Source organism: Mytilus californianus, unplaced genomic scaffold, assembly GCF_021869535.1.
Source record: "Mytilus californianus isolate M0D057914Y unplaced genomic scaffold, xbMytCali1.0.p SCAF_7, whole genome shotgun sequence".
Lineage (NCBI taxonomy): Eukaryota > Metazoa > Mollusca > Bivalvia > Mytilida > Mytilidae > Mytilus > Mytilus californianus.
The window spans coordinates 68,700,883-68,714,426 of NW_026262723.1; the positions used below are offsets into that span (position 1 = coordinate 68,700,883).

Here is a 13,544-nt window from a genome sequence, read left to right on the forward strand (position 1 = left end):
GCCCAATACGATTTTGCCTTGCATCTTGTTTTGAACAAAATAAACCCAAACGCAAACCCCTGAAAAAATAACATACTGGAAAGAGTTTATGATTTCCATTGTATATACTATTGTGAATATAAGTCTTCTATCATAAGGTATAAACTCAACAATAGATTTTGCCGTGAAGCGAGGACCGAATGGCGCCCAACTTTGTTAGTAAATTGTAAGTCACGTGACCAGCGTTTACGAATATGGCGGCTTACGAAAATTTTCAACATGGGTTCCAAACACTTCTTATTCCCCCATTATGATGGTGTAGCTACTTTTAAACACGTTTGTAGGGTGTATTTTATGGTGTCATAACTTCTAAATTGGTGGAAAATGTCGACAAGGGGCAGGCGAGCAAGAGGCCGACCTCCAAAAACCCCTTTGTCGTCGAATAGACCAAGAACGAGCATAAATTTCTTAAGAAAACCGAAGGCCCTTCAAAACAAAGATGAATCTAATAACAGTTCAAGATGTAGTACGCCAATCAGCATTCCAGGGACTCCAACGAGAAAAAATAACAGATTTGGTACTAGAGAATCGAGTGGTAGGGGTAGGACCTTTATTTCACGTGTTACTTATGATGATGAAGTGGACGAGGCATCTAGATCAAGTATGGTTTCTGAGGATGGTGTTATTGATGACTTTGAAACAAAATCTGATCTTTCAGAAGATTCTTATGAAGAATCTGATTCAGACTTTAGTGATGATAGCCTCAGTACAGTTGCAAGCTCTGTTGGGAGGAGGCATTTTCTTATTCGCCGTCCAGTATCCCCAGATATTGATGATGAGTCTGAAATTCCATCCCTCGTCCTACCATCAACTTCAAATGATTTAACAATTCCTAATGATTATTTGATGCAATGTCTTAGCATATATGAAGTTTTACGACATTATAGAACTATTTTAAGGTTATCACCATTTTCATTTGAAGATTTCTGTGCTGCTTTACTTAGTGAAGAACTATGTATTCTTCTTACAGAAATTCACATAACCTTGTTGAGATCTTTGATTAGAGAAGAAGATGGCAATAACACAACATTTGGTCCCCAAGATACTAAAGACAGTGTTAATATTGCACTATTTCATATTGACTCATTTACATGGTCTGAACTTGTACGTTCTTATCTTGATAGTGACAGACATTCTGATACAGATTCAGATTATGAAGAAGCAATTAAATCGTTAGAAATTCCAGATTATCCATTTGTTCAGCTACCAGAGCGTATGAAAGTGCTAAAAATTTTAACAGACTTGTTTCTGGGTTCTAATAGTGTGCGTGAAGAAATCCTGAATGAGGGCAATATACAGTATGATGACCATTGTAGAGCATGTCATAAGTATGTAATATTCATGGAGTGAATAATAGTACTAGCTTAATAAAGATGCATTGTATTTTCAAACATGATATTTTGAAAAAAGTACAGGATAAAATAAGTAAAATTAGAGGAGAAATTCTGGATAGGAATGACAATTTTACTTGTATCATATTTTAAAGGAGGGTTTTAACAGGAATGTGTTTAGAAGAATGAAAATATGTTGCATTTCTAAAAAAAATCCAATTTTCATGATTAAGCAGATGTCATGGATGTAAAAATATAAAAATTAGACAAAAATAAAAAAAAAACTGACAGTCTAAACAGAATAACTATTACAGGTATATTAATCATGTTACCAGTTACACATATATAGTGTGAAACACACAGAACAATGTACCTTTTGTTAATTTAGACCACACAAAAAGTATGTTTAGGTTTTTCACCATAAGAAAAACAAGATAGATGCATTGTACAAAAATGTAAGTAGGACGTACTTTCTTTTGCAACAAGTATAATTTTATTCAGTATATCATGTATTCGGGGAGATGTGGGATTTTGCCATATTTTCTACAAACAATATTAATGTCGATCACATCTTTAGGGTAGGTAGGAAAACCCTTAACACAACTATTTTTTATTTTGACATTAAAAAATGTTTTCCATTCTGTTGTCAGCCCTGAAAGCATTTTGCATCTTTTGTTTTTATTTTGTCCCAACGAATACTTGAGTGTCCCATAGCAAAACATGGACTTCTCTATTTTTTTTAAGTATTAACTAGTTTACAATCTAGAATGATTTGTTGTAATTTCTCTGCAAGATGAAATTCTTAAATTTTGCCTGTTCCACTCATAGAAAAAGTGACCTCAATATGACCTTGTCTCATTATAAATTTTGTCCTTTTATTTTTGTCTTCCCCAGAACCGTTTTTCATCTGTGGTGATAAACTAAGTGATGATTAAGAAAGTGTTTCTTAATATTACTGGATTCTATTCAGGAATTGTGAGAGTGGAGTAGTTATGTCTATGAGCTCTGCACACAGTTTGTATGGTTATATATATATTGTATTATTTCTTAACTAGTGCTTTGTTTATATTTGTAGATTAGGAGATTTATTGTGCTGTGAAACCTGTTCTGCTGTATACCATTTGACGTGTGTTGAGCCTGCCCTAGAGGAGGTTCCTGATGAAGATTGGGTGTGTTCTATTTGTAAGGCTCATAAGGTAAGGCTTGAAGGTGGTGTGGTCAAGGTTATCACATACATTGTACTAATACTTAAGAAGTAAAATTCAAAAAGTTATAACATGTATAAAGAGTGTTTAAAAAGCTATGTTCTTGTGGAAATCAAACCTTTCCTTAAACATAGTAGTCAAATTTTTCATAAGAAAAAATTCTTCTCTGCTCTTACTTTAAATTAAATAAATGATGTTTGTTGTGTTTTGATAGAATGTATTACATGTATGTATTATAGTTAACATGGTTAAGGAAGTTGAGTACTTGAAAATTACATTGTCCTTTCATTTGGAATTTTCAAATGTCAGTGTTTATGTTAGGTTGAAAATCGAATTATAGAGTACATGTAAATAGTTCTATAACATTGTGTATTTCCTGAATGTATAATGTGGGACAAAGAGTATCTTCATGTCTTTGATTTTGTAATTTTTTTATAGATAAAAGGAGTAACAGATTGTATCTCTGAAGCAGAAAAGAGTGGGTTGCTCTGTCGACAAGAACCCATCGGCTATGATCGTCATCGTAGAAAATACTGGTTTTTAATAAGAAGAATTATTGTGTAAGTGAGCAAAAATTTCCTTTTGAATATAAACATGAATGGAAACACATTGCTATTGATTTAAAAAAATCAGATGCAAATATAGGATGGATTATTTTGAACGTGAAGAATTTCTGTAAGACCACATCATAACACATCTCCTTATTTTATATCTGTATATGTTTTTATATTTTTTAAGGCAATATCCTCCCTTAACTAATTAATGCTGTGGTTTACTAATCTTGGTATGAATAAACGAAGGTACAGGGTAAAGGTTAATATGACAGCAACCCAACAACACAAAAAAACTGAAAAAAATGTTGAGGTAAACATAGGGTTTTCAACAACTGACAGGTTTCTTTTCTAAATGTCCAGCTCTTAACCACCCAGAGCTTTAAAAGAGTTGTGCATAATTAAACATCTACTGAGACTCTCAGAGATAGGCCATCAACACTAAGTTCCCAAAATGACAGAAGTATTGCATGTTGTGAGATGGTAAATATCTGATCTCAGACTTGGGATTGTATAACTTTTTTCAGCAGAAATATCCATGTAGAAACTTAAAAGTCTCCATTTTTTTCAAGCAAACACAGTCTGATAGATAAGCATTGTATGGATGAAACAGTATTACCTAAAATGAATGGTGCTCAGTGTAGAGGCAAAAAAAGTTATATAAATACAATTAAGACATATATATTATAAATGGATGTTTCATGATGCACTTAATTGACTTAGATAGTTACTAACAGTGATCAAAATTTGTTTTGATAAAACTGATATACATTGATATAGACTTTTCTTTATTATATGCTCCTATCTGAAAAGGCATGAAACATAAATAAAGATTTAAAAAAAAAGAAGAAATTGTAAAAGCTAAAACATTTATGATTTGACAGGTTTGTAATATTTGGTGTTTGGTTTTATATGAAAAAAGTATTTTTCAACAAATGGCTTACATTTCTCATGATAAAAAAACTAAGGCCTTAAGATATGTTCATGTACCTTGGGAGGGTTAACTTTTTACTTGGACTTGTATGCAATTGCAATAACTTAAATTTTTATTTTTTTCCCAGTGAAGGTGAAAATGATGTTTGGTACTATAGTACAAAATACCAGATAGATGAATTGTTAGAGGTTTTAGACAAAAATAAGTATGAGAGAGACCTTGTCATGTTTATTAATGAAATGAGGGAGGAAATAGTCAGACAGATGATGATTACAGAAGAGTTGACAAATGCCAGTAAAGGAACGAGGAAGTCTGCTATTGATATGGAAATAGGTATATTGTGTAAAATGTCAACAGTATAAATGTATATATGTTTATATGCAGATACTGAATGAAATAGATAATGTACACAAGACAAAATTACATGAAACAACTACAGTGAACTAAATTGACAGTACATTTTGTTACTACTTTTCTTTTTGAAATGTGCTGAAAGGTCTTTAGCAATGGGTATGCACTATATCAACATTCAAAGGCAAGTTTTAAGTAAAAAACGAAAGAAATTTAAGCATACAGATTTAAATAAAATTATTGTTTGTGTATAATGGAAAAAAAGGGACTTTGTGTATTGATTCATGACTCTTAAATCCTTCAACACACTTGACAAAATTCAAATCAAAAGAACAGCACTTTTATTGTTGCTCTTCATCTTCAATTTGCAGATATTATCTATGTTCACCAGTTCCTATTTATACAATTGCAAGTTCTTGTAAGGCAAAGAACTGCATTGTTCTCTACTCGCTAAATTTTGCGTACAAAATGAAGGGAATACTGTAAATTCAGAAATTATTGTGTGCATTTATCATGTTTATTATTGCGACTTTTATAAAATGGACAAAAATGCGAGATTAATTATTGCGATTTCAGGAAAATCTTCATACAGATTATGTATCCTATATCAGAATGCTAGTTCTTATTTTTGCGATACTCACCAAGTTGCATTACTAGCATTGATAAAAACCTTGCAATAATTTCTGAATTTACAGTAATAAAAACTTATAAAAGAAATGGAAGCACATTACAAATAAGAGAATCAACCAGATTAAGAAGCAAATATTAAGTAAATATTTGTACTAATAGTAAGTTTCATTAAGTTTGACATTGAATTATCTGTATAGGTTAAACTATACATACAGAAAGTATATGTTTACATTGATGATTTTCAATTCAAGCTAATTTAACAAAAGTGCAATCAGAAAGAGTTATACAAAAAGAACAAGAGGAAAAGGACAGAAAGGCTAAAGAAGAAGAAGATAAAAAGAAAGCTGAAGAAGATAAGAAGAAAGCTGAGGAGGATGAAAAGCGAATGGAATTAGAAAAGCAAAATCAGGAGGAAAAAGTGGTACAATATATCTTTACATTAATAGCATTTATTGCCTCATTGTAGTAAGGGGGGATATTCTCATTTAAAGGCTGTAAGTTTGTTCCTAACCTCAGGCACAATAATATGACAAAGAAAGAAATAGCTAGAAGAAAAAAGAAGAAAACATTAAACTTACAGTATTTTAAAAAAATTGATGTTTGTCTCAACTTTTTATTGTTGATTTTTTCCAGGAAAGTATGGAAGTTGCAGAGGAAGTTTCTGTCACTACCACAACCACTTCATCATCTAATTCTTTTACATCTGAAGCAGAGATAGATGACCAGACTAAACTGTCAATAGAAAAAACAGAAGTGTCACAAACTACTACAACAACCAGTGTCAAAACAGTAACTTCATCTACCACAGTAATATCCACAAGTTCCAGTGGCACATGTGACAGTAAATCAGAGTCAGCAACAACATCTAATGGTGCAAAAATTATAAAAATTACACCTGAAATGTCTGTGGAAATCTTCAAAAATGCTAATGCTAATTCATCAGGGAAAGGAAGTGATTCCACAGACAAATCTGAACCTACAGGGGATAAAAAAGAAGATAATAAAACAATAATGAATGTACAGTCTCTTATACCTAATGTAAAATCTACGATTCTGAAAGTTCAGGATGATTCTAGCACTCCACAGAAACAGACTGTAAAACCAACAATATTCAAAGTTCAAGACGATTCTGGGACTCCTCAGAAACAGACAAGGACAGTATTGATTGTGAATAGAGAGGGTAACAAAGTGACGTTAGCCGTCAGTAAACAGTCAATCACTGCAGCAGATCAGAATACTCCTACTACAGCCATGTCTCTATCTCAGTCTATAAACAATGCTCTCACATCTGTTACATCATCAGGTAATATAGATAATTGTCTGGATGGAATACTGTGAACAAACTTATTTCCGCATTTTCACATTTAGCTCTTTCTAGCCGACTTCAAAGCAATTTATTTTTTTCAATTTTTTTATTTCTTGATGCATTTTCATAAAGGTGATTTATTTTCCCAATTTTCTAATTTCTTGATGCATTTTCTTAAAGAATGATCCAAGTTTACATACATGTGACGATTTATATTTAGTTTCGAAAATAAATTAATTATGAAAAATAAGTAGGCTTACAGTAGCATAGGTCTGAGTGAGCCACTATGAACTATATATTATAGTTTACTCACAACTAATGTGTGTTTTTTTTTGGTTTTTTTATAGCTTCCAGTATGTATAATATATAGAAATGCCAGTCAGCCCCTAGCCTGTGTGTGTATTTTACTTGAATTACAGAATTGAAAATTGTAACCAAGATTTGCAAAAATACATTTAGAAAGAAGTACCTTTTAATTGATTCATTAGATCTTTATTAATTTCTAAATGTATTTGAGTACAAATGATTTTTTTTGGGCAAAAACTTGACTAAAGTGCTCTATCCATTTTGGGCAAAAACTTGATTGAAGTGCTCTATCCATTTTTGCAAAAACTTGACTGAAGTGCTATTTCCATTTTGTGCAAAACTTGATTGAAGTGCTCTATCCATTTTGGGCGAAAACTTGACTGAAGTGCTCTATCCATTTTGTTCCATATTGAAAACATGGGAAGCTTAGGATAAAAGGGTAAAGTGTGCGAGTGTAAAAAATATAAGAAATAGGTCTCTAACAAATGTAAAGGGCACAAAATTTGAAGAATTATTAAAAGCTATGTAGATCAAGCCCAAGACATGTACCATATTTGCTCAGTTATTGGATTTATGAGCTTCTTCATTGTTTTTTTTTTTATTCATGTATTATTTTCACAAATGATTGTTGGGCAAAGATTTTGTATGAACATCATTAGATTGGCAATGAAATATTTATATATAACAAGATTTATATTTAGGCTTTGAAATAGATACATGAATCTATTGCTTCTTGAGAATGTAACTAATCCAACTTTGTTTAAATCTCATTTTCAGAAAGTAGAAAAATAATCACCAGATCAAAGACTGGATCATTAACACCTAAAACATTTACAGATTCAGTTACATCAACAACTACATCTAAATCTATCAGTAAATCAGGCTCTGATGATCTGTTGGTTATCAATAAAGAAGGGGACATAACCAGGATTACACGTAGTAAAAGTTCAGTATGGTCGTTACAATCTCATCAATACTTCAAATTAGGTAAGAGTATGTATATAGATATAAGAAGATGTGGTATGAGTGCCAATGAGACAACTCTCCATCCAAGTCAAAATTTATAAAAGTAAACCATTATAGGTCAAGGTACGGCCTTCAACACAGAGCCTTGGCTCACACCAAACAGCAAGATATAAAGGGCCCCAAAAATTACTAGTGTAAAACCATTCAAACGGAAAAACCAGCGGTCTAATCTATATAAAAACGAGAAACGAGAAACAGGTATGAACTACATAAACAGACGACAACTACTGTACATCAGATTCCTGACTTAGGACAGGTGCAAACATTTGCAGCGGGATTAAACGTTTTAATGGTAGACCTTTTCCCTTTTCTGAAACAATAGTATAACATCACAACTTAGAAAGACATACTATAGAATATCAATTGGAAGGCTTAACTCAATCAAAAACGCAAATTAACACACAATGAACGTATAAATTTGATCTGTGATACCTGAATGCAATTACATAGTTAATAAAAATTATAAAGGATAAATAATTAAAGTTAAAATTAATTAACAGGTTTAAACAAAGTTTAGTAGTTCAAATTAGTTGTGGTTTCTGTCACTGTAGAATTACAGAATTAGTGTTATTATTCATTTAAAATTCATTTGATCAGAAAAAATTCAATAGAAATATCTTGACTGTTTGCAAGATTTTGAGTATTTCTTAATTGCTATTTCTGAAAAAGAACAAAGGAAGGAGTGTAAAAGTAACAATAGATAAGGAAATGTAACACAAGTGAAAAAGTGTCCGACCACCAATTTAGCCGCCTCAATTTAATAAAAGTAGCCTAATCTGACAAAAAATAGTACTTTTGATGTTGACTTAAACTAGCATATTAAGGTACATGATTGAGAAATATATTTTGACCATTTTGAGCTGTGAAATTGAAAAAAAATGTTTGCATATATTGGGATTTTGAATTAGTTGTCTGACAACTATAAAAAATTAAGGGAGAAAAGATTCACCATGGTTCTGATATTTTAATTCTTCTGGGTTGGTTTTCAAGAATGTTTCAATGTTTACGTTACTAATATGATGATTTGGTTTCAATTTTGATTTTACAATAATTTCATTGCATTTCTGTCATTCAGTTCTTATTTGACTACATACTTTGTTTTAAAATGGGAGAAATTTATGGAACCAATTTATATCAAACCATGATCTTCATATGGAAATTGTATGACTGATATTTATATGTTAAGTATTATGACTGAGTTTTTTAAAGTATGAACTCAATGGCTTTTCAATTTTAGGCATGGAATGTAGTTTCAAGAACTATTCAAACCAATATTCAACCAATACCCTTGCACTGAACAAACATCAACATAATGAAGAAAGAGACAAAAAACGATTTCTTTCTCACAAGTTTAGTTTAACACCTATAAGTGAATTCAAATGGGGTGGATCATGCAATGGTAGAAAAACTGTGGTACTACAAACATTGGTCACGACAATAACAAACTTAGAATCCAATCTTCCATCTGCGTTGTTGCATCCTAACTGGCCACTTCATCGGCAGAGTTGGGCTAATGCTGTGCAATTATGTCGAACTCCTAGTGATTTTGGACTTGCACTTTCCATATTGGAAAGTTGTATGAAGCCAGTTATTTTTAATCCAGTATGGACAGAAGCCTTAGGTAAGTGTTATTTCTTTTTCATTGAGTAAAAGGAATTTTCAGAGACAAATACTGTGGATTCATTTATTTTCATGGATATTTGATTTTGTAGTTTTGTGAAAGAATGCATTCTAGTCTTTAGAAAATTTGCCCTTAGTTTGTGAGACCTTTGTAAAATTTCAAGGTTACATGTTTGATATATTTTCTTTCATTAAACAGAAGGCAGTAGATAGCATGAAGAAAAAAAAATATTTAAGGGGACAATAGCATAAATAGCAAAAAATCAGCTAATACTCTAGAAAGTGAAAAAAAAGTTTTGACAATCATTAAATTTCTATTTTTAGTTTACTTGCATAAGTGGGTACTGTCTCATTGATGTTTATTCCACATCCCTTGTCTTAATCAGAATTACGAACTCAATTAAATCTGAGTTTTATCATTCTTAGTGTGTGTGTTTTGTTGTCCACTGGAGTAAAGTTTGGCTTTATAATTGCATTTACATAACCACTTTTGCATGTTTTAGGACATTCAAAATTGCTGAAAATTACTGCTACTGATAGGGAAGAGCTGAAGAAAAAAGAAAAGGAAATAAGGAAAAGAAAAGAAGAAGAGGAAGATGCTAGACCCTTAGTTTGGATCAAATATACTTTAGGTTTAAAGCATCAGGTAAAATGAGGGAATGTTAACAAAATAACATTATGTACTAAATGCATTATACCGAGAATTCTTAAATATGATTTTGTTATCCATCACACTAAAACAAACAATTTCCATTCATTCAGATACAACCAAAGAAAAATTGTCTCAGTCATCACACAGATTTAGAATGTCTTACTAAATAATAAGAACCTGTGACTCTTTTCATAAAAAATCTTACTATTAAAATTGATCGTAAGTTATAATGAAATATGTATGACTTACGATATTTTTACTCTTAAGATTTTTTTGTGAAAAGAGTCGCTGTTTCTTAATCTTACTGTAAGCTGAAGTTCTTATTTGACTCATTTAACTCCCATGGCCATTACATTGTTTATATTATTTAAAGCCAATTGTAATCAAAGAGTAGTAACTTGATCTATATAGCAAATTCTGATGATCATGATGATAGCTGTTTTAACAAGGTTTGCTTTCAATTGCTTGAAAAGGGCATGCTTAATAGATTTTGATTAATAGTGCTGACAGGATCCTGATAAAAGTTTTATCAACACAGAAGCATGAAGAACATATTTTGAATATCCCAGAAGTGTATATGGATAATTACTCTCCCTTCAGTTGCAGCTCATTGAATATAAAAATGAACATCTGTTGTGCATCAAGCTATTCATTTATACTGTATGAAACATGTATTACATGTAAAGACTAAATTTAATGTTTGGTTCACTATTCTACGGGCCTTAAATGCCAACCGGCATGAAGATGATAGGTGAAGTGAGGTGAGGGTCACAATTCAGTTGTCTTCATGATGGTCGATTTCTTTAGACTTTTTTTATGCATTCAATGAATAACCAATTAAAATATTTTGAATAGGTTTGGAAACAAAAAGGTGAAGAATATCGAGTAACAGGGGGACAGGGATGGTGTTGGAGAAGTAAAACTCGCTCTAACAAGCGTGTACCACAGGATACTGTTGGACTTAGATCTGTGGCAAGGAAACTGCAGGCCAGAAAGCGCAAGAGTGAAAAAGATGGAATAAGCGTTTCTAACACTGATGATGGAATAAGCGTTTCTAACACTGATGATCGAATAAGCGTTTCTAACACTGATGATCGAATAAGCGTTTCTAACACTGATGATCGAATAAGCGTTTCTAACACTGATGATCGAATAAGCGTTTCTAACACTGATGATCAATCAGTGTCAATAAAAACTGAAGTTAAAGAGGAAGTTGAGGTTAAAACTGAAGTTAAGGAAGAAAACATGGAAGTTGATAAGGAGAAGACAGAGATTGTGGTGAAAAGTGAAACTCCTAGTGTAGATAGTCCTGATAGTAAGGAAATTAAAACAGAAATAAAAACAGAGCCACCCTCTGTTGTGGAATCACAAAATGATGAAACATCTTGTGTCGAAAACTCAGGGAATGAAAGTAGTGAAATGTGCAATACTGATGAACAAAAAGTAGAAACAATGGAATGTGACACGGGTGAAGGTAGTGAAGTGAAAGAAGAAAGAGACATAGACATAGACATAAAAAGTAGTCCAATAAAAAATGAAAAAGATATTGACATAGAAAGCAATAGTCCAGTTAAGAAACTAGATATTGAAAATGGCAGCCCAGTTAAAAAATCTGAACTGGATGTCATACTAGTAGCTCCAAAAAAGCATAGAAGTGAGTCTGCCTTTGTTAAAAAATTAGAGGTCGAGACCGTGGAGGAGAATGACGAGAAAAAAGTTATCAGTGTTGGAAATAAAAATCATACCGTAACAATCAATATGGCAGCAAGTAAATTACGACCACCTATTTTACACATAGACACTCTTGATGTTAGCAAAGCTCTAAATGAAAGATCTTTTTACGACAAAATTACAAAACCTTATGCAAAACTTGACATGCTGCTTGCTAAGAGAATCAAACAGGATGAAATTGAAACCAAACAAAGGCAAGCATTACAGCAACAGATTAACTGGAAATTGAAAGTCCAGTTAAGTCCGGGTTCAAAGGAAGATGAAAATGAGACCGGAAACAAGGAGAAAACTGATACTGGTGAGTCTGACCATGACATATCATTACATCATGATGAAACTTCTCCATACACATGTTATTCCTATTTGTGTAGAGGACAGGGGAAAAGTATGTGTTACTCTCCCCTCTGTATTCATAATAGGTCTCTGGAGGAGGAGTTAACAACAGGTTTGGAAGACAGTACCCACAAAATGGAAGAAGATGAAGATGTAGATGTTGAGGGAGATAAAGATGAGAAAAAGGAGGAAGAAGGTGGAAAGGATGGAGAAAAAAATGAGGACAAAATGGATGTAGATGTCATATCTACAGAGGATGGTAAATCAGAGGTTAAAATGGAAGTTGAAGTTGGAGAAGAAAAGACCAATTTGAATAGTTCAAATGAAGAAAAAAAGGATGTTTCATCAGTGTCTAAAACTTCAAAGCCAAACAGTGATTCAAAAAATGGAGATGTGAAACAAAAATCTGCTGTGAACAGTACTATTCCACCACTCTTGCAGAATAAAAAGAACCCATTCTTTACAACTGCACAACTAGCACTTAAACAAGCAATAGAAAAAATGAGTATTGATGAACTCAGAACTAAGATGCCTCCAGTGCGGAGCACAAAGCATGAAATAAAGTTGATAAAATATTCTAGGTTTGGACAGAAGGTGAATAAAAAGAAAGCCAATTTACCTCAGTGTCATAAATTTTTAACTCCAAGTGGTAAAAGGACTATGTTTGCTTTAGAGAAGCATGATCTCAGAAAATTAGCCAGGAAAGCTGGCAAAACAGAGACAAAAGCATTCAACTACAATTGCAAAATGAACAATGTGAACTGGATTTATCCATGTCCTCGACCTGTTTTTAAAACTGCTTGGAAATACAGAACACAAACGGTAAAAACCTTTGGTTCTGTTGCATTGCAGTTACGTATAATGTATGTGTGTCTGCGATGGGATGATATCTCGATAAAACCGCCGGTTGGAGGTACAAACACTGTGTCAACTGAGAGCGAAATTACGACTACTGAACTTTTAAAGCGTAGAGATGTAGGGCCTCATATGCTCAGATCGGAGTTTCTAGTCAGGAAAATAGTAGTGCCTTTAGGAATAACTTCTCAACCAAAAGGTGAGTAGTTATTTTTATGAGTGTTGATAGGAATATGTGACCACTCGGGGAGGATATAAGCTTTGACAAATGCAGGCCATGTTAATTAAATTATCTGGTTCTCGGATACTACTGCATCAGCAAAAAATAGGCAGCTGGCTTGTACTTATCGATGAACATAAATAAAGTGTGTAAAAAAGTGGCATTTAAATTTGACTGCCTTTTAGCATGTTTAATATTTCTTAATGTTGCCAGACATGGAATGCATGGAAATTTATGAAACTTTGACAGACACAAAAAAATTTGTACATGCCTTTTATACATGATATATTTGCCTTCACATTTATAAAAAAGATTACTAAAAATTAAGTTTATTAAGTGTTACAAATTCAAAACACTCTGTTGTTGTAATTAAAAAATTAAGTTTATTAAGTGTTACAAATTCAAAACACTCTGTTGTTGTAATTAAACATGTGGATTATCATTTTGATTGTAT

At 32.3% G+C, this 13,544-nt stretch overlaps 1 protein-coding gene across 1 annotated transcript in view; it reads left to right on the forward strand.

Annotated features, from left to right (window-relative positions):
* The first annotated feature begins 203 nt into the window (after window positions 1-203).
* The window catches only part of LOC127709954 (nucleosome-remodeling factor subunit BPTF-like), a 32,214-nt gene continuing 18,873 nt past the window's right edge, over window positions 204-13,544 (forward strand). Inside the window, exons 1-10 of the mRNA XM_052215656.1 lie at window positions 204-1,367; window positions 2,446-2,566; window positions 3,014-3,135; window positions 4,188-4,393; window positions 5,293-5,462; window positions 5,675-6,344; window positions 7,431-7,640; window positions 8,917-9,300; window positions 9,803-9,945; window positions 10,807-13,069. Of these exons, the coding sequence (XP_052071616.1) occupies window positions 364-1,367; window positions 2,446-2,566; window positions 3,014-3,135; window positions 4,188-4,393; window positions 5,293-5,462; window positions 5,675-6,344; window positions 7,431-7,640; window positions 8,917-9,300; window positions 9,803-9,945; window positions 10,807-13,069 (5,293 nt within the window). The 5' untranslated portion in view covers window positions 204-363. The remainder of the gene's footprint in view (window positions 1,368-2,445; window positions 2,567-3,013; window positions 3,136-4,187; window positions 4,394-5,292; window positions 5,463-5,674; window positions 6,345-7,430; window positions 7,641-8,916; window positions 9,301-9,802; window positions 9,946-10,806; window positions 13,070-13,544) is intronic.